Source organism: Mycteria americana, chromosome 2 (assembly GCF_035582795.1).
Source record: "Mycteria americana isolate JAX WOST 10 ecotype Jacksonville Zoo and Gardens chromosome 2, USCA_MyAme_1.0, whole genome shotgun sequence".
Lineage (NCBI taxonomy): Eukaryota > Metazoa > Chordata > Aves > Ciconiiformes > Ciconiidae > Mycteria > Mycteria americana.
In genome coordinates this window covers 11,410,673-11,431,346 of record NC_134366.1, presented here as the reverse complement: position 1 = coordinate 11,431,346, position 20,674 = coordinate 11,410,673, and the positions used below count along the sequence as shown (strand labels likewise).

General features: G+C 40.2%; 1 protein-coding gene across 1 annotated transcript in view; it reads left to right on the top strand.

Moving 5' to 3' along the window:
* Positions 1–4,258: 4,258 nt before the first annotated feature.
* Positions 4,259–20,674, top strand: part of PTPRN2 (protein tyrosine phosphatase receptor type N2) — a 679,248-nt gene continuing 662,832 nt past the window's right edge. Inside the window, 7 exon segments of the mRNA XM_075495417.1 lie at positions 4,259–4,402; positions 5,212–5,265; positions 5,267–5,333; positions 5,400–5,495; positions 5,498–5,625; positions 5,627–5,714; positions 5,717–5,914. Coding sequence (XP_075351532.1) covers positions 4,259–4,402; positions 5,212–5,265; positions 5,267–5,333; positions 5,400–5,495; positions 5,498–5,625; positions 5,627–5,714; positions 5,717–5,914 — 775 coding nt within the window.

Genomic DNA, 20,674 nt, shown 5'->3' with positions numbered 1-20,674 from the left:
AAAGACAGACCACAAACACTGCTGATACGACCTGGGGCTATACCTTTTTACACCAGTTAAAGATTTCTCCCTTTAGGAACTCTCTATTCCTTCAGTAAACTTGTAGAATACAACCGCTAAATCGAAATTTAAGTGAGTATTTTTACTGCTACGGAGACAGTTATATGAGTTTAGCTCTCAGTAATCCACGCTTCTGTATAGCCTCTCATCCTCTAAACACGCTTAGTGTCTGAGGCACTGGATGGCTTTTTAGACATACTGTTTATCACTATTGCAGGATGAAGTCTTTCATTCTTAACTGCTTTAAAATATTAACTATTTTAATTCTATATTTTAAAAAATGTGTACATGGAATAAGTGATATGTTTTCTCTTAATGAAAGGGTCGAATATACAGAGCTATAATACCATGCATGTACTTTTTCAACATACATAAATAAACTACTTGTAAGTGCATAGTGCAAAATTTCTGTTAACTTTTTTGATAGTTTTTAATCCCAAGAGCTATTACAGCCTCTGCAATACAGTTGCAATACCATCTCCCCCCCCCCCCCAATTTAAAAAGAAAGCTTGCCACTTTAAACTTTCCATCAACAGTAGTGAAAAAATATAATCAAAATATTCCAGGATATGAATGTGTGAACAGTTCTGCAGTCGCTGTTTGAAGAGTGTCTTTGCCAGATCATCCTGAAGATGGTCCGGTGCTCGTCAACCTCCTACAACAGAGTTTATGGCTGCTCACACCAGCAATATGCAAAGCGGCATAACATATGCAAACCATGGTACTCCAAGATGTGGCTCTAGAGGTGGTTTTTCTAGCCTTTTTTTTCAGTCTTCTGAAAGAAGTCCTCAAATCACAAGCAAGGTGCAGGAGGATTACTGCTGCTCAACCAGCTCTTTCTGCCCTCAAAAAAGAGTGGTGAAAGTTACATGTGCAGCACTGAGCCTCCAAAAGACTCCCTTTGTGTCTGTATATACACCTACAGGCTTTTAATATTTTACCTATGTCCTCTAGAGCCAGCAAATGTAAATAATAAAATAGTCTAAATTCTGTCTTGTCTGGGCACGGATATAGCACAAAGCGCTCCATCTTCTTCTCTCCTCTTTCGCCCCTACCCCCCCCCCCCCCCCCCAATACATCTTAAAGCTCTGCCAAGATATCTAGGTTACCGAATCTTAGATAAACTGCCTGATAGATATTGTTCCCTGTGGATTTTGGACCCATTAACAGGACAAATGATCTGCAATTAACATGCTCAGAAGCTTTGATTTGGGGAGGGGGGGTGGGGGGGACAGGGGGATGAGAGAAAAACAGAAAATGAAGAGGGTTATTTTTCCTGCTTTTTCTTTTTTTTTTAAAGGGTGTGTTTGCCTGTGCAGGTAGACTGTATTTGGCATAGCTGGAACTGACCTTTTGTTCAGGCTCTTCCTTATGCTTGGATAAACCGACAAATAGCTCTGTGATCCTTAGACAAAACATGCAGTTCTATCCTGTACAAATATACATATACAATTTCTACAGTCATGCAGGTGTACCTATGCTTGTATATATAATTCCCATTTGTAATTAAAAAACAGAGCTGCAAAGGCTTACAAACATGACCTCAGTAACTAAGTGCACAGTAAAACTCAGATGCTACCTTTGTGTTTTATAGTCCTTACACTTAGCCTTCAAGTATCATGTATTATTTTAATCCTGTCTACAACATTTTACTTATATCACTTAATTACTTATAAGTATATAACTATTATGAGTATTTTCCCTTTGTGTATTTTTATGCCTAAATTATTCTCTGGAAATGTTCTACTTTAACTGAATCCTGTGTTTATCTTCTTTTTTACCCCCACCCAATTTTTTGGTTCATGTAATTTTGGCACCTTTTCTTCTTACATCTCTAAAAATTCTATCATTAACTCAATTCCCAGCTTATTAATTCATTAATCCTACCATTTCATTCTAAACAGTATTAAATCAACAAAATAAATCCTATATTCATCTTCTTGCCTCTTCCATGCTAAACTACTTCTGCCTACCAATGTCTTTTCTAGCAGGGCTGTTTGCTTTTAATATAATCTTGAATGGCCCAGTGAAATTGAGAGCGAGAGAGAGGCCGACCTTATTGTCCAATGGTTAGATCATGTCTTTGAATCAGCCAGAGCAAAAATTTGAACCTTTAAAATCTCAGCCCACGCAGGTGTCCTGGCTACCGGGCAATTACCCATTCTGGGATCATTTCTGGCCTTTTCTGGATCTTTTTCTGGCACTTATGAATGGATTTTTGATTAAAACATGTATGTTTCTCGTGAAAAACCTTAGGCAGACAACACAGCATTTTCAAACAGAAAAGCGTTTCCTTGAAAAACTGTTCAGCTCTGGTTACCATGGATAAGGATGTAAATCTTTCATACATATAAAACCATATAGATTATCCAGCTCTTCTTTCACTTTGCCTAGCATGTTTGTCACACCTGTATGGGTATCATATAAAGATTCAGCTCCAGCAATTAAGGACATGCTAAACTTCAATATGTTATTCACTGTGCTGAAATTTTCAGATCTATAATTTCCAACGTCATTCTTCCATATAGCCTCACATTCACCTCCAGACACATTAGCAATGGAGAGTTGATATTCTACCCTCTTAGCATCCATTCAGTATCTTTACCAGTTTAGAAACCCTTACCAAAAAGATTTAAGTATGCCTTTACAGAAATAGCTTACTGATACCCTCTTCTATTCCTTTTTCAAAACTATCGAGTCCTAAAGTTTTGTTAGAGCCCCACAACATCCCTGACTCCAAGAATGGAGTCTCATTTTTCTAGTTTTTCTAGTAATTTTCACAAATTACTTATACCCTTTAGGATTTCTTTTTCCACAGTTCAGAAACTTATTGAAAACGTGGTAATAAAAACCACAATCAAACCAATCTCACAAGGTTGGTAGACCTAAACATTGATGCTTAATTTATTATACAAACTATTAAAAACGTTGGGACTGAGAAATGTCTTGAGAAAACGACTGTGAACCAGCAAGTAACCTGCATGTGTCATAACATGTTATTTACACTGTGACTCTGTTATTCGTCTAATTTACACACAGACTCAAGTCTTGCAGTTTTTACATGTCATTAACAAAACTCATTATATCTAATACCACTGGCTTCAATCTGTCTGCTCCTGGGGCTTTAAGACAGATCTGTGTATCTTTGCTAGGTGCAGCCTGCTACGAAACTGTAAAACACAACCAGGCAGGGAATGCTTTACACTTTCCAGTCCTGAGAATTGCTACTTGAGTTATTTCCAAATGCCCACTTCACCTACCAATTGACTCTTTCCTCTTTCCTTGACACCTTACTCCTGTCTTTACTAACCTTGTGTACTCAAGGATTTCTTCCTGTCTTCAATGAATGCCCTTTCTCTCCTGATTTTTCATATTGCTTCACACGCATTTGAACAAATGTCATTATTCTCCTAATCCTCTGCACGGAGTGGCTATGAGAATTTTAATTTCCTTTTAAAATCTGCATAGTATTTGATCATAAATTCACAGGAGCTATGCAAATCATTCGTTGCAGAGCTGCAATGACTTCCAGTAATACCGCTGCTATTTTGTATTTTGATGAACAACTTGTTCTTTCGCTGTGCCTGCCATTTGCTCCTTTCTTACCTTCAGTTGCTTTGCAGTTCTTTGCTAATTCAGATGACCTTTTTCCTTGTTCCTACTACTAGCTTTTAAAGCCAGATGGTTTGCATAACCCATGAGAATATACTAATTTATGTTTCAGCACTTTAATTTCTCATCTTGTGCTTTCCATAGAATGCTTTTCCCTCCTTTTTGTTTCTCCCCTTTCAGTGCTCAGATTTCTTTCAGAGTCATAAAAATTGATTTTCCTGAGGTAAAGGGACCTTTTGGGTTAGTGAAACCACTCCCCTGCATGTAAGCAATCGTGTAACAGACCTCAAGGACAGAAATGCTTGAAAAGACCATCCAACCCTTTTGCAAACTCTGGGCCAGCGAACACCACCCAGTATCAATATATTTTTTTGAAATTTCCATTTTCTGAATCAAATATTGCCCTTTTTTGCATCCAAGTTGCCAACCTTAACCACACAGGAAAGGAGGCAATTTTGCACCAGCTCTGGAAACCCTGACTCCTTTTCCCTGGTGCAGAGGCTTACACTTTTCCCCCAGAGCAAAACTGAGAGAACAAGAGAAGTCTGCAACTGTCCGTCAGGGCACCAGGAGCCGTAAGTGCCCCATGTGCCCTCCACGAGCCCCCACCCAGCCCCTCTGCCAGAGCCTGGGGCAAAGCTCCGACCTGGGCCCCCAGGCTTGGCTGACCACCCCACGGCAGGTCCCAGCTGGTGCCAACATGGTGGCTGGACTCCTCGTGTCCACCTTGGTCTGGATGCGTTGGCGTTGTTTTCTCTGCCACCTTTGAGGTGAGCAAGGAGGAGCAGCTGCGCTCTTGCAGGGTTTGTTCTGTGGGCCTTCATTATTTAATTTTCTGGTCTATGGCAAAGCCACTTCATGTATTACAGCTTTTATTTCTTTTAAATACCTTGCGTGTGAGTCTGTCATGAATGTACCTGGTTAAAGCCAGGGACGAAGCATGCCAGGGAGCATAGTTAGAGCTGTTTACCTCAAGTATGAAGAAGATCGTCAGAATCTGAAACTTCAGGGAGGAATAAAGCAGATGTGACAGCGGGGGCTGGGACCAGCCATCACTCGTCGTGGCAGGGATCTGTCTGTCCCAGTCAAAACCGCATCGCCTGCCAGGAGGCACGGCAGCTGCACTGGCTCACCTCGGTGGCTGTGACTGCTGCGTTGAAGGCTAAATATTATTACACCGAGTTTGTGAGAAAATGAGAGCCTGTGAAGGAGGAGGGAGTCAATGGGTTCATGCCTGAGACTCCTGCTCCCTCCCGGCAGCCCAGGCCGAGCGTTCCCGCTCACGTGGAGTGAATTGGGGACAGGAGGTGGAGGATGAACACGTCACGGGTGCGGACGTCTCCCAGGCAAACACGCACACCTCAGCTGCGGGAGGTGTTTACCTCAGGGCTCATAAAATCCTTCAGATGGCAAGTAATTTTATGCGGAAAAAACCGCGGTAAATAAACCACTACTGAGGAGGCCGCAGGGAGAGTCCACCCAGCTAGCGTGTTTTTCAGGACAAAACTTTGACAGGAGCTGAATTGGTTTTACATACAGGTGTGTGGAACAAGCACATTTAATAACTCCCTTCCCATTCTCAGCCATCTTTATGGGGGATTCAAGCGAACAGCCTTTCTGGCGGGAAGGATCGCCCCTCGGCGATCGCCCCTCGCCCGGCGGCGCAGGGCTCCCGCAGTGCCCGAAGGCCGACGGCCCGCCTGAGCCGGAGCCTCCGTCAGGGCCAGTGGCAGTTTAGGGGCCGGGGGACATTCCCTGCCCTCACCCTGCCGGAGGGGGGGGCCGCTACCCCGCGATCCCAGCAGGGAGGGCAGGGCCTCCCGCCGCGGCCGAGCGGGCAGCGGGAAGCGGGGAGCGGGAAGGCGGCGCCGTGGAGCGGGAGCTAGCTGCCCCTCGCCGCCCCGCCTGCCGGGCGGGCGGGCCGGGCCGGGCCGGGCCGGGGCGGGGCCGGCTCGGGGGCGGGCAGGCGGCGCTGGTCGCTGTCCTGGGTGTTGAATCTGCTGCGGCTGCCGCTTGCCGGAGCCGGGGAGCGGCTGCGGGAGGCAAAGGGCGGGCGGGCGGCATGGAGTGAGGGCTGGCGGCGGCGGGCAGGGGAGCGGGACAGCCGCCTGCGATGGGCCAGGCATGATGGGGGCGCTCGGCTCCGTCCTCCCGCTGCTGCTGCCGCCGCTGCTGCAGGTTCTCGCCACAGCCCCGCGCAGCCAACCGTCCTCCGCCGGAGCCGCCGCCGAGGCGCGGATCGGTGAGTGGGGCGAGGGGCGGGAGGCGTGGGGCTGACGGGGAGCGGGGCCGCGCCGTCCCCTCGCTCCCTCCGCTGCTGCCCCAGGGGCAGCTGGACAGGCCCCCGGCGGCCGCGCCCGCACGGCTGCCGGTGAGGGGCCTGTCCTCCGGTCCTTCACGACCGGCTCCCACTGAGGGGCCTCGTCTTCCGGCCCCTCACGACCGGCTCCCGCTACGGGGCCCCGTCCTCTCGTCCCTCACAACCGGCTCCCGCTGAGGGGCCCCGTCCTCCGGCTCCTTATGGCGCGGCTGCCCGCTGAGCGTCCCTGTTCTTCGGCCCGTCACGACCTGCTCCCGGCCCCTCACACCTCCCGGGTCCCGCCTCTCCCCGCCGGTCCCTGGTCACCCCAAGGCCGGCCCAGGGCCCAGCTGCCCCAGCGGCGCGTCCCGGCAGGATCTCTGGGGACACTTCCGAGGAGCCGGTCTCACCAAGTCTCCCCACATGCTGAAAACTTCTGCCGAGACAATCACGAGGCCTCTAAAGTCGAGGTCCACCAGTGAGGAGTCACCAAAAATGCATCTAGCCTCCACATATTTAACCCTCCTCCTTGTTTAGTGGATGCAGCCTGCTAAATGCCCTCATAATTGGAAACCACAGGAAATCCGCAGGCCACAAACCCCCAGATGCAGCCCAGCCTTCCCTGGTGTCCACCCCTAACTCATTCTGCTGGAGGTGGAAGTCAGCACTGGCTCCTGGTTCAGGCTGTTTTAGAGGTGTGTAAAAATACCCAGTGCTGCCCGGTGAAGACCATTAAACAGCCTCCTTCTGTTGAGACATTCTCTGACCAACCCCTTCCTCTTTTAGAAGATACCGTCTGCAATAAACATCCCCACCTGCTAAAATGACCCACTCTAACACGAAGGGATCCTGAAAGCAAACTCTGTGTGCTTAAGGTCAATGCTGTTCTCCTGTGCCACTCTCCCTGGCAGTCCTCTGAGACACTCATGACTGTATGCTCACCAGAATTTTCTCCAATGATATCTACTAATAATACCGTCAGTCTCATTTCACTTACAGTATCTTTCCGAAACTCACTTTAAGTCAAGAAGGTCATAACTTGGAGAATTTTGTATTTTTTCCCAGTTTAATACCTATCTAGAGCAGTTATGGAGATCAGAGAATGAAAGCTAAACTATCTGTCCCTAAGAAATCTTTTTCTAAGACAAAAAATAGAATTACTTTAAGAAACAAAGGAAGCCTCCCACAGAAGTATCATCAGTGCAGTCTTCCTCATGTACATTCTGTTTATTAAGAAGGAATTAAAATCAGCTGACCATGTTTTTAATGAGGCTTTAGTCAAGTGGCAATAAAAATGAGCTATTAATGCTTGCTGTAGTGAAGGTAGTGATGCAAGGTTTTAAGGAGAAACGGTTTGGACTGGATATATCCCTCCCTCCTCTCTCCTGGTTGCTATAGATATAGACCGTTTCTCCTAATCTGCTGAGGAGAAAGCTTTCATAAAAATATTGAAAGTAATAGCTGTAATTTTTACCTTTAATAATGCAATAGGCTATACATTTTGCATTCAAACTAGTCAGATTTTGATTCTCTCTCCCTAAACATAAACTGCAAATCAGTCTGGATCACCAAATATTTTTCAGCGTGTTGTAGCTACAAAACAATATTTGTCTGTTTGTTACTTCCCTGTAGCTTCCCTGTGCTTCTGCCTCGGCAAGGATGCCTGCCTGACAGTTAAGGCTGTCCTTGTGTGGAAGGGAATGGGGGAAGAGCAGGCTTGATTTCATGTAGTGAATCCAGTGGTCTGCGAGGTATAATTCAGAGATATTTCAATAGCAGTAAAAAAAGTTGAGCGTTTCTACTTCTTGCTGGGATAGGGAACTAACTGATATCTCACGGATCTCTGTGAAAGATGGGAAAGGATTTATTGTGTTTGGCAAGATGCAGGAAAATGTTTGCATTGCTGGAAGTGAAACAGTTTTAGCTGTCTCTTCCCTTAGAGTTCCTTTATTTCTTTTATTGACCAGTGTTTCAGATCTCATTAATCTTGAGTTCAAACTATTTATTATAATAGATTCTATTCAATTTTAGACCACAATCTGTAAACACAGTCAGGAGATGCAACTGTAATTTTACAGGGTATCTGAGTTTTGGGATTATTTGTGGTTATAGGTGGAAGATACTAATTTGGTTTCTTCTTGTGCACAGTCCGATCTTCTTTAATTGAAAATTGAACACAGATGCATTATGAAACCTCTATAATATATGCTGGAAAGTGCCTTAAAAGCCATGTAATTATAGAAACAGTTTTGTATTAATTTGTTCCTATTAAGTGTTTCAGAAAGTCTTCCTAAAAGCTGGTTCAGAAGTAGAAGTTCATGACCTTTACCATTTCATAGGATGTTTTCATCCAATTTAATTATTTTCCTCCTTTTTTTTGGTCAACTTTTTTCTATGCTTTCCAATATAGTAATCATCTCCAAATGGTGACCTATCTATTTTGTAACATACTTACAAACTTGTTTAAGAAATTGGAAGTTTTAAAGCTACAGTTAAATAAGATAAAAGATTTGGATTTGTGCTTCTTCTGGCTATATAATTCATGAGGCTTTGTAGATTGTTCCTATGGGAAGGTGTTTTTATAAGATGCTATTATCAACAAAAGCACATATTCTTCCATTTCTTGACATTTATAGTAGCATTTTAAATGTGAACAAATGAGGAAAAGTATAGCCCTTCCCCTCTCTCTGTGTCTTGCCCAGGTTTAGCCCAGGAGGGAGATTCTTACCTTTTCCACAGAAAAAAATCAGCTGAGTGCATAGTAGTGTTCATTAGTCTTTGATGAAGGCTAATGGGTCTGGGAGTTTAATATTCTAAATAAATCTTTATTTGTTTATAAGACACAGTCCATTTAAGATTATGGAACTTCTTTTTAAGTGTTTTACAAAGTGATCATCTGTGAACAATATATCCTGATCATGTTTGCTAAATTCCACAGATTTGGGTTATTCTGCTCCTGTAGTGATGGTTGTAGGGATTTTTTTTCAATGAGACATTTTCTTATTAGCAAATAATTATGCTGAGGAAGCAGTTAAACTTAAAATGCCTTCCAATAAACACTAAGCAGTTACTTCAGTAAAAATTACAGCTCCAGCAAGTAAAGTATTTTCACGCAGTTGTACAGCTTTTTAAGTAGACTAATCTTCTCAGAAAGTTGCAGTGGTATTTTTTTTCATATTAGATAGGCTGGGTGAGGTAGAGAACTTGGGAACAAGGTAAACTGTGTACATTCTTAATCACATTATTTCATTAGTCGTAAAATACCAATACTTTACAGCAGAAGTCATCCTCATATGTATTAGAAAGGAGAATGTGTGCTTGCTGCAGTGCCTTCACATTGACCTCTAACGTGTAAAATGATGCTTATAACCTTCAGTGAATACGAGTATAACTTTGAAATATAATTTGATCTTTTGTGCTGCATGCAATCCCATTTTTCAACCTGCATTTTCTTCTTAAATGAGTACATTAATATGCTGTGGAAATTTCTGGAAACAGTTGTTCCATACACCATGTGAAAGTTCCTTCAAAGTTATATTCAAATAATCATATTCAAAATATTTGCAAGTCAAATGCCTGTGAATTTAGTTTTTAACTAACTAACAAAAAGTCGGTCACATTTCAGCTTATAAACAAGAAATATTCTTGTAAACCTGTACCTGTGAGTTCCTGACACATACAATGAGCAAAGAAATGTCTTACATTTCACTAGGGTTTAAATGTAGTTGAGGATAGAAACTTTACTCAAAGACTTTTAAAAAATGTTGCATGTTAATTGTAGGACTTTCACAAAGTATGGTGTGCATGTTTAACAACTGAAAAAAATATTTTAGACATGGGTTAGGAGTTTCAAGTGATTAAAGTTGATCAGAAGTAAGAAGTTACAAGAGCAGGGACTTCATTTACCATTGGTGGAAAGCATTTCTCCAGTGTTGATTCTTGAATTACAAGAGAATGAAATAAGAGTAGGACACATGAAAAGGTACAAATATTTTGGCTTTTCAGTCAGTGCTTCAAATACAATCCAAAGGAAGCAGTGACAGAGAGCTTTTGTCTATGGGTGTTTCATGGGGAATAGCAAAAAAGTATATCTTGGTGTAGTTCTTGTTGGATAGATGTTACCACAACAAAAGTAACATAACTGTTGTTCTCAGCCGTCATTGTCAACTGTCTTGGAGATCCATTAGGACTGAAATTTTGCTTCTTGCAGCAATTCTGAGCTGAGCTGAAGTTCACCGAAGTCAATGTCAACCTTCCCATTGACTTGGTAGCATTTGGATCAAAATGCTGGTTGAGGCTTGTAGCAGACTGGCTGAGAAAGTAGGGGAATTACAGTGTTACCATCTGTTCAATAGATAAAATTGCCTGACTTTCCAGTTAAATTAATTTGGAACTTCTCATAGGCACTCAGGTATTTTGATATCGTGTTGATTTGATGTAATTATTGATGATGGAGTGTAATTTATGATATAATGCTAGCAAATAAAAATATCAACAAAATAATTTAATTAAGACAATGCTATGTGCTCAGAACGTGAAGGATTCAGTGTAGGGAACTGTATGCTTCCCTTCATCAGAAGTATTTTTGTATATTCTAGAAATGTGTCTTAAGTAATCAGTTTGTTAGAAAGCACCTTGGAAGGAGCTTGATATCAAGGCATGTCTGTTAGTTCCATTGAATTAAAAGTAAGAATATGCATGAATGTTTTTGGCATCATGCCATGACTGTTCTGCAATATCTTTTTACTATCGAACTTATTTTTGCTGAAAGTTTCAAATGGACAGGAAGTGAGTTATTTCTCTATCAGTAAAAGGAAGTAATTGCAGGGTGCTCTAAAGGTTGTTCATAGGATGGGATTTCTAGGGAGATTTTTTTCTTTTTGTTTTGTTTACTGATTTGAGAGGAAACAGACAAGTTTTTGGAAATGTAAGCTCATTTCTGCTTCCTACCTGAGTGTACCCCAACATTTCTCTGTATTTGGTGAAATAAAAGAAAATATTTCTACTTGTCTTCCTTCTTTTTTTGCTACCAATGAATAACACTAGTCCCAAAAACTTCATCATACCACACCATCATCATACTATGCCATCAGTCAGCCTACTGAGAGGAAATTAGGTTCCTCCTAGTTGTTAGATCCTGGAATATTTGGGCAGTTCTGCTGAAATAGCCAAGGGTAGTTAATGCTGGCAGACTAATGATAAATAGGCAGTTGCCTGTGTCCTTTGTTACAGTGAACGGCAATGCTTATAAACATCAGTGTGGAGAGACTGCCATTAGCGAGAAAAGGGCAGCCGCAGTCCCTGAAGGTAGTGGAGCCCACGGATAAGCAGGGAGTTGAGGTCTCCTGCGTTGATCAGATTTCCATTGGCTGGAAAGAGAGCATAAGAACACGAGCTCAGATGTAGGTGATTACCATCAGTGATATGTATCCAAATCCATAAGAAGACCTGTGGAAGCCAAAAGGCAGCGTATATTCCAACTTCCTGAAAACGATATATATTTTGGCCTCATCCCACTTACACTATAGTCTAAAATTTAGATAAAATCTCTGAAGTTATTCTTACAAAATCAGTATATATAATGTCTTGCTAAAATCTGTGTTGGTGTTGACAGACAGATTTAGGAGGGCATTCAATAAAGATTGGAGGAAAGATCAATTTAGTTTTGGTGATACAATTGGCAAAGGAGGGAAAGTATCCAAGAAGCAAAGTCCACTGCTAGTCTCCGTCAAAGACAGGATGCTGAGCTGGATGTATATTTGGTTAGGCTCAGCATGGTCATTATTCATAAATCTAGGAAGGCAGTAAGTAATACTGTTGCTGGTCAAACAGTTTTATGTTTGCAAATGGAGAATAAGCAGGTGAAGATGCAGAAGAAGAGCATGTTTGCAGGGAAACAATCAGAAGAGATGCCAAGGAACAGAGGCATGTTGACAATGTGGATGTTTAAAAGAGGGAATGAGAAATGAAATGTTTAGTAGAAGTAAAATTATTGGAATTGGAAATCAGGAATGGAGATTAGTGAGTTGTATATGATCTGTAAAGATGTAAATTTAAGATTGGTGGAGTTACTTTTTCTCATGGAAGAGACAGTCAAATGCAGAAGCAAAACTGAGATGTTCAATAGACCAGTTTGAGGCATGAGAAAATGAGGCAAGGTGACAAGAAGGAAAAGGGATTCACAAAACAGAAATATGAATTCATTAATTTAGGCCAAAGCTGTGGCAAAATGGAGTCAGGAAATGCGTGTAGACTGTGAGAAACTGCTCTGGGAATAGAAAGGTTTTATTTCTCTTAATATAAGAGGTGGAATTCATCTAACTAAATGTAATTATTTGAGCTAATCACTCTAGGCTCCTTTTAACCTGTATCTAGTTTATAAATTTCAATTAATTTTACCCAACTGTACATATCTAACATAGGTCAGATAAATGTCTCCCTGAATGCAGCTATTGCTTTCCACTTAGTATTGTCCTAATATGTTTCCCAGGCTAGGGTGAGTATCTGGCTGTAAATATCTACGTGGTAGGTACTGCACCTTAGCTATTAAAAAATCAGATGGTCAGGTTAAACCTGGGGAGAAGTAAGCACATTTGGAAAGTGATTCTCTTCCCACTGAGGTGAGACTAATGAAGTAGTTTAGACTAAAGTTAGGTTGGTTGAGGATCACCTACTACATTATTTGAAAACCACAGGCATGACTTTGAGATATATAAGTCTTGCAAGTAAGCTGTTTAGGAAGGTCCTGTGAGTAGTTAGGCAGGTTTGTCACATAAGGGATTGAAACAAATGAGGTGGCTGAAGGATATTAGTAGTCCTGGAAAAAAAATTCTCTGAGAAAATCACCCTCTGGGGTAATTGCAAACAAATGAAGGTGACATCTGAATGAGACAGAGAAGAAAACAGGCGTAATGGAATGAGCAAGCGAAGGGAAAAAAGCAGGTAAATGAACAGGAGGTCTGCAGGTAAGGTAGGCAAATGGTAGGAGAGTCTGGTACTGGAGAGCTGAAGGAAGGGGACCATGAAGACTTACTAGTTTCGGACAGTCAAGAGAAAGCATGAAAGGCATGGAGGTTAATGTGTACACAGGATTACTGAGTTTTCTTATGCGAGTTTTGGGGCCTTTACTTGTGAGGGGGGTGAAAGGGCTCTATTTTTATCTCAACCATTTCATAGCGTCAATACACTATAGCATACCCAATAACAGTATGCCATTCAGAACAGCTGTGCTCATCAAAAAATTAGGGAACTTTTTTCTGAAAAGATTAGAGGGGCTTAACTTTATAGAATTTATTCCTTTTGAGAAGGAGTTTTTGAGAAGTAAAGTAGCTTAGTAAATTACTGCATCTTAATGCATTTTTTCGTATAGTTTCTTTCAGTGAAACATACTTAAATACCAAACATAGTTTGTTGATGCACAGTCTCTCTGAACAGAGAGTTAGCACTTAACATTGCGTACCTATTTTGCTTCAGGCTAATACATTGATAAACCAAGCTATTTTAATGTGTCAAAATGAGTAACTAGAAGTTTTATGGGAAGTACAGCTGGTTGTAGTGGGTGTAGGGTCTTTTCTTTCAGTCGTAGCTTAACAGCATGCAATGATGGTTACCTAAGCTTGAAATCATAGCCAACGAGTACAAGGTAATGCACAGAGATATATATGCCTCCCAAAATGTAATATACTTCCAGATGTCCTCACAGAAAACAGTGCAACTGAGACCAAACACACACTACATATTATAATAAACTTACAAAGTTCAACAAAAGTCAGGAAATATCTGGATACATGTAAAAACCCTATTTTTACTCCCCCCCCCCCCCCCCCCCCCCGATTAATCTTTGATCTCTCAAGTTTGAACCTCAACAAATTCTACAAAATACCTTACAAAAGTCAATCCTGGATGCTGAAAAACTGATAGATATTTTGGATTTCTGGCACACAGAAATATTCTGCTCTCATTATTCTGCAGGAGATAATTACCTGTCTGTCGGTTGCTGTCCTAAAAGGGCTAAAGATATAACCTCTTCTCTTGTTAATATTCTGCTCTGCACCAGGAGGGCTATCTTTTCTCTACAACTTTTTCAGTTGGTTAATACAATTCAGTTAAACTCAGAGCAGTCGTTTCAGACAACTCCTTTACTTCACCTGGAAGGTCATGCCTCATCTTCAGGCCTGAGGAAGAGTTTGTGTTAAGAAATTGTGTTTTTTCAACTATTATCAAGCTGCAGCTTTGCAGTACAGAATGTTTGGCAATAACAAAAGTTTATGGTATTCCTGCCAGTTACTGCTTGATCTTGCCTTTGTAAAGGGTATTGGTTTGGCTGAAACAAACAAACAAAAAAGGGTCTAAATCACAGCCTTGCTCGCAAGCAGTGAAAACAGTGCTGGTATTAGTATCCATGAAATGGTGACAGGGAGATGGGTTTGAGGATAGGATTAGTTTATGCCTCTATTGCCCCTGAGCTCTCCATGGCATGAAACTTTGATTTGTGTTCTTATAAAAGATAGTCTCCTATTAACCTGACCTCTCTTACAGAATTGATTTGTAAGTAAGTTAGACATTAAATTCTATTTACTTTTCAGTGGTGAATTAAAAATGTGGCATCAAAGATTATAACCCTTGATTAATGCAGGTAAATCACCACCAAAGAATGTGAATGTCTATTCTATTTTTTAAAGAATGTATACATTATGGTGTATTTCTCTTGGAAGAATGATTTTTTATAATTTTAGTTTAGATTGTGGAATACATTATATACTTGCTGTTTATATTTCAGCTTTATTTGATATCTGATATGATAGATGTTAGACTATCAAATATCTTCAGTGAACTATTACTCGTAAAATCTTCTTTCCTTTTCTAGATTTTAGCACAGCTCAGTATTCTCAGTATGTAGTCAGTGCAATGCCTTACTTACAGTAGCAAAATATTATACCCAGCTTCTTCTGTGACCTGGCCGCACCTCTCATCCCAGCTTCCCAGCTAAACACTGTTTCTTACTGTCATAGTATGACCCTGTGGATTATAGCAACACCTTCCATTGCTTGGAGAAGGCTGTAGTCACCGGTGACTATCCCACTTCTTACTTATGTCCTAAAGGAAGAACAAAAGGAGGGGAAAAGGGAAATTTGGTAATTATACATCTGTCATTACTTTCTGGAAATAGCTGGATACTAATGAAGACAAGATACCAAGGTAAGTATCATCAAGCATTTAGGTAGGTGAAGACATCTTGGAGTTAGCGACACAGTTGGCAGAGATAAACGCCCCCCAAATTCTTCAGCACAGGGTATGCCTTTTAGATTTTTGACTTTTGTTTTTGATCTATATTTAAGAAATGACTGGGGTTTTTTTTTACCCTTGATATCTGGGGTCAGATTCTGCAATTTTCTCTTTCCTCAATTGTGAAGTGAAATTTCGAAGTTGTTAAAATATTCTTCTTAGTACTACCTATCTGGAGGTTTGTTTTGGTTAACTAGGTCAGCTCATAATTACAATTTACCAACATACATTACACGCAGGGGATGATTTCCAAGGACAAAGGGCAGCTATAAAAATTGCATATTCAAAATAAATGCAATAATAGTGAAAACAGAAATTTTGAAGGAAAAACCAAAGTTAACTGATACTATCTGGTGAATTTCCATCTTAAGAGCTGCAGAAAAATAAAACAATCATGGGAGCAATCTCTCACACTTTTAGATAGTATAAAATTTGTAACACTGTAATCAAATAGCATTTAAAAAGCAGAATGGGAAGGTGGTTGTAGTACTAGATCTGGTTGGTTTTATGCTGCCCAACAAGACAAAGATCTACAGTTGAGGGCTTTTTTTTCCCCCCCTGTCCATTTGCTTTTGTTTCTCTGAGTAACACCTGCTCTAACGAGTTTATAATCTGAAAGTAAATAACTGAGAAGGGAGGAGGAAATGGACACAGCACACAGGCTTGAGAATAAACAGCTGTCAAATGGCTGACATTTTAGAAAGTAGAACACACAGCTTTTATGAAGGATCTGATTCAGCTTGAATGAAGGAACTGATCACACCCGGTTGTCAAACTTTCCTAATTAAAGAATTACTTGAGAGAATTTTAGAACAATACTTTATCATCTTCAGATTATGGAACTATTTTCATAGTTTAGCAGATAGGGAAAAGCTCTGACATGATCAGCTACCCAGTGACGGGGTGGCTACGCAGGTTGTTAAAAGGAGCATGGTGTGCTTCTTTCTCTTATCTTGCAGTTTAGGGAGGTTCATGCCAGAGATACTAAATTAAATAGTGGTGCATGTAAAGCGGGGATGAGCCTCAGCTAAGCCTCTGCATGAAGCCGCCAGAATCTGAATTTGGGTGTACATATGTTTGGCCACCTAATGTTCCTTTAACAGGGTGAGCTTTTTGTCATTTATTATCTCTCTTTTTGTCCATCCAGCATTAGAATAATACTAACTTGCTTTCAGATGAAAGTTCATCACTGCACAAGGAGACTCTGTTATCAACAGAAGTGTATAAAATACAGCCTTTTATGTATAGCTTCACCTGTTTTCCTGAAGTCGTTTTTGTGTTTGGTGTAAATAAGAACGGTTACAGGTTCAGTTCCTTCTGATGTCACTGATATTAGTCCAGGGTTCCTGGATTTAAGGCATCAAATATTTGAACAGGGCTTGCCTAGAGCTGGTTTTATAGAGTATGTTTAGCTGTATTTAAGACAGAGTATTAGCAAATAAATATTGGAACATTTTCTTTCTAGTCAGTTTTCCATTGTCTCTGTTGCAGTCTGTAAGATAGCCTTGGCTTGGGAGTGCCCCTGTTTTCCTGCTACTTGACAAAGATACTCTGCTTAACTCTTCTCAATTGAGAGAATTCTTCTTGCTGAAGGATGAGTGGTTTGGTGGTGTATCATCTTGCAACCCTGATCCTGTAGAATGGGGTGTGAGCGTTACTTTATTTGGGATTGTCACTCCCTGGAAAACAGAGGGTGTAGTGTTCTGTAGTTTGCCAGCCACACCTGACTCACTCCTCAGTGTTAGACGATGTTCATGTACAAATGAAAAGAGAGCAAGTATTCTACTTTATGCAGAGCTCAGTAAAACAACTATTATATAAAGAAATAGGTGCAGAAAAAGATCACATAAAATTCTTATACCTGTAATCGTGGTTTGGCTTCACCAGACTGTCAGATTAACCTAATAATCAGAATGCTTAATGAAATTTCCCAGAGACAGATTATTTTTGGTCATCTTTCATCCTCCAAAATGAGTACTGACTTGAGGTGAAGAATCTGCCTTTCTACTGTGGTTTCTGTTCAGTGAAGACTCATTCGTACCTGGGATTTTTTTCCACTTTCCAGTTCCTTCAGCTCTTGTCAGCTGTGCTAACAGAACTCTGTTTGACCAGCTTCACCATTGCCATGTAACCTTTGGAAAGTCCTTCCCAGTTGTGCAGATGTCAAATAAATACCAGTTTGTAAAAAAAAAACAACAAACCCAAACCATTTACAGACTGCAGATATGACACTTCCTGAATACACATTAGATAAAATACGTAACTTCCTTATAAAGTAAAGCTTCAGAAATTAATTATACAAATGCGTATAAATGAAAGCAATGAATGCTGATAGAGACCAGATATGATGGCAAACACCAAAAGAGAAAAAAGGGGGAGAGAGAGTGTTAGGAATAAATAGCCTTTAAATGTGGCAAGATGGAAGTTAGCGTACTATAATAATCTCTGTTATGTTGGAGTCAGTATACAACATCTCTTTTTCCTAGCCTTTGTAAGTAAAAAATCAGCGAACTGGCAGCTTTGTTGGAAACAGATTAATTTCATTATGTAGTTTCTTACCACTTGTTCATTCCACAGTATTTTACATTATATTTATTCATAATCTATTTTTAGTCACATTTCATTTGTGAACAACGTATGTCAGGTATTATAATGACAGTTTTTTCACGTCATAAGTCACAGGAGAGCTGTTTCTATAATAGTTTATTACCTGAAAGCTATGATTAAGTCTGTTTAATTTTGGTTCTGATTACCAATGCAAGTACTTAAGTATGTGCCTAACTATAGGTAAGTGCTGTTGTCACTTAGTAAATGGGACTGTTCACCGCTTTTGCCTTCAGCATGGGAAAAAATAGGTCACAGGAGTTTTGATTATACCTTGAATTTTTGTAGAATCAGGACTTTTATTTCACTCATTTCTTTGGTAATTGAGCACTTTAATGACATCAAAATTTCACACACTAGAAAAGTTTGTAATAACAAACTTCATAGTACTGTCACCTGTGTACGTTTTTACGGTTACTTAAAGAATTTGTGTCATTTCCAAACAAGATAATTAGAACAGTTTTTTAAAATGAAATGAGATAGGAATTCCTCAGATTACTTTGAATCTGCTATTTGGAGTGCCTTCTGCAATAATAATACTTTGTGTGTTTCATTTACTTTTAAAAAATTGATATGGCACACTACTTTAGGCCAAGTTAGATATCTTGGTTTTCATTCTCCTCTGATGAGTAGGTATCTGGTGACATCTGGGAAGGACTGTAAAAATCTACATTTGAGAAGATGCAAATTAACTGAACATTTCTCTGAAACCAGAGTGGTGCCAAAAATCTACTAACTGATGCTTTACAACTGCGTGAAAACTGAAAGAGGTTGTTCCTCCTGTTCCAAAGATGATCGCCAGTGTGCATATTGCCAACTCTCCCCCAGAAGAATGACTTTAACTCTGGACCTTAAAGATCAGCAAGACAACACGAGATATCATGTAGTTATAGAGCAAATAAATATAAATTCCTGTTATAATCCCCAGGTGCCTCATGAATGATTTTTGTATTCACTCTGCAATTTCTCAGTTCATATATTATCTATGTGTAGTTATTCTCCATATGTGAGAAACTGGAAATAGTTTTTTATTCTTGGTCTCATCTCAGGAGGTGCAAACTTATATCTGCAAATATATCTTTTTGCAAATCTAAGCTTTTTTTTTTTTAAATGAAGATGATATGTTGCTACAGGATAAAAAATTATTAGGAATTTTTCCTTAGAGGCAGTTGAGGATTCTCTCCTCAGAAGAGAGACTACTGGGTGGCTAAGGGGAAAGAAAGTAGGACAGACCACAGCAAGTGAGAAGTCATTATAGAAATAGCTAAAAACTTTAGTTCACCTTTTCCATTGCATTCTTACCCATGCTGAATATAAACTTGATTCCTCCGAAGAGCTTGTCTGTGCTTTTTAACTTGACCTAGAACTCTGTTAAGACAGTGTTTAAATTTAAAGGGCTTATTAGGAAGATGTTACTGTAGCAACAGTAAAGTAATATTTTTCAGATTTTATGAAAAGCTTTAGTGTCCTTCTTGTCTGCATCTTTTCCAGATTTCACAGTAAGATTATTTTTCAATGTCATATATAGTATTTGTGGAATGAATTATCAAGAAATAGTCAAGTGGTACAAAGAGGAAAAGAATGATTTCAGATAGTGACTTTTGTTTTTAAGAATCTTACCTGCAGTAATGTTTTGCCATTCCATTATATGAGGCTTTAAAATATTAATACAGTCATGATTCCCTTTTTCTGTGCATCTGCTGAGGGACACATCTCTGTTGGTGGATCAGCTCTCCAGGCTGGTATGAGGCCTGATAGATCTGAGAATTGTCTGACAGTGGTGGATGGTTGGCAAATGGGAAGGTCATACCAAGGTGAGTGTCATGGTGTATTGCACCATTCTTACCTTCTTTCCCTCAGCAACTGCTACTGATCACTGTCAGAGACAGATTTTGGTCTAATCTGATATGGTATTTTGTATGGTTTGCTCCTAAGAAACTTTTGACTAGAGCAAAATGAGTAAGCACCAATAGCATCCCCCTGAATAATGCCTGTATTCCCCTATAGACTGATGCGGACAAGAGACTCGCAGTCCTGAGGATATTCTGACTAACGATAGAACAATTCGGAAATGGACAAATATTCTAGATGCAGATATACACAAACTTTCCTCAAAAGAAAAAAAAAGTATAGTCACAGTAACTGTGAATCCAAAATTATGCTAGTATTTGCTCATTAGGCCCTGAAACAATAATATTTTATAAGAAATGAAATGAAGTGGAGTTTTGCTAGTAAACTGCTAATACAGTGCTAAGTATTTCTTGTCACGTGGCCAGAAAATACACTAGGTTAAATGTTTTTTTTTCGACTTGTGTTCCAGCCAGAAGTTTCTAGTCTATATTAAAGTGCTCCCGCTGGGTTCCCATAGCCATGGAATGTATATAACTAACTTTGGCAGCAGAAAAAACCCATGCCTTTGCATTATACTTTGGATTTCAGTACAGATGACACAGTGTGAATGGAAAGATATTCCATCAAGACAGAAAGCACATTTCAAGTATTATGGGCTTTTGCTCTGGATCATTCTACCCACCTAAGCAATACCATCACTTCAGCCTTCTGCCTGTTGCAGAAGGCAGCAATTTAAGACTGCGTAGCAGTTCTGTATGGTAGCATGTGAAAGCTATTGAAATGAAGTTACATGGACTTTTGAGTAAGTGAATGTAAGTGGGATTTGGGTATGCCCTTCAGCTAATTTCTTTGCTCTTGGCATTGGAAAGGAACAGGACAAGGATTTGTTCTATTTCTTGTTTTAAAGACTTGGTTTTCAATAATCAGTTACCCTTCTGCCTCATTTTGAAACAACGGTCCAGT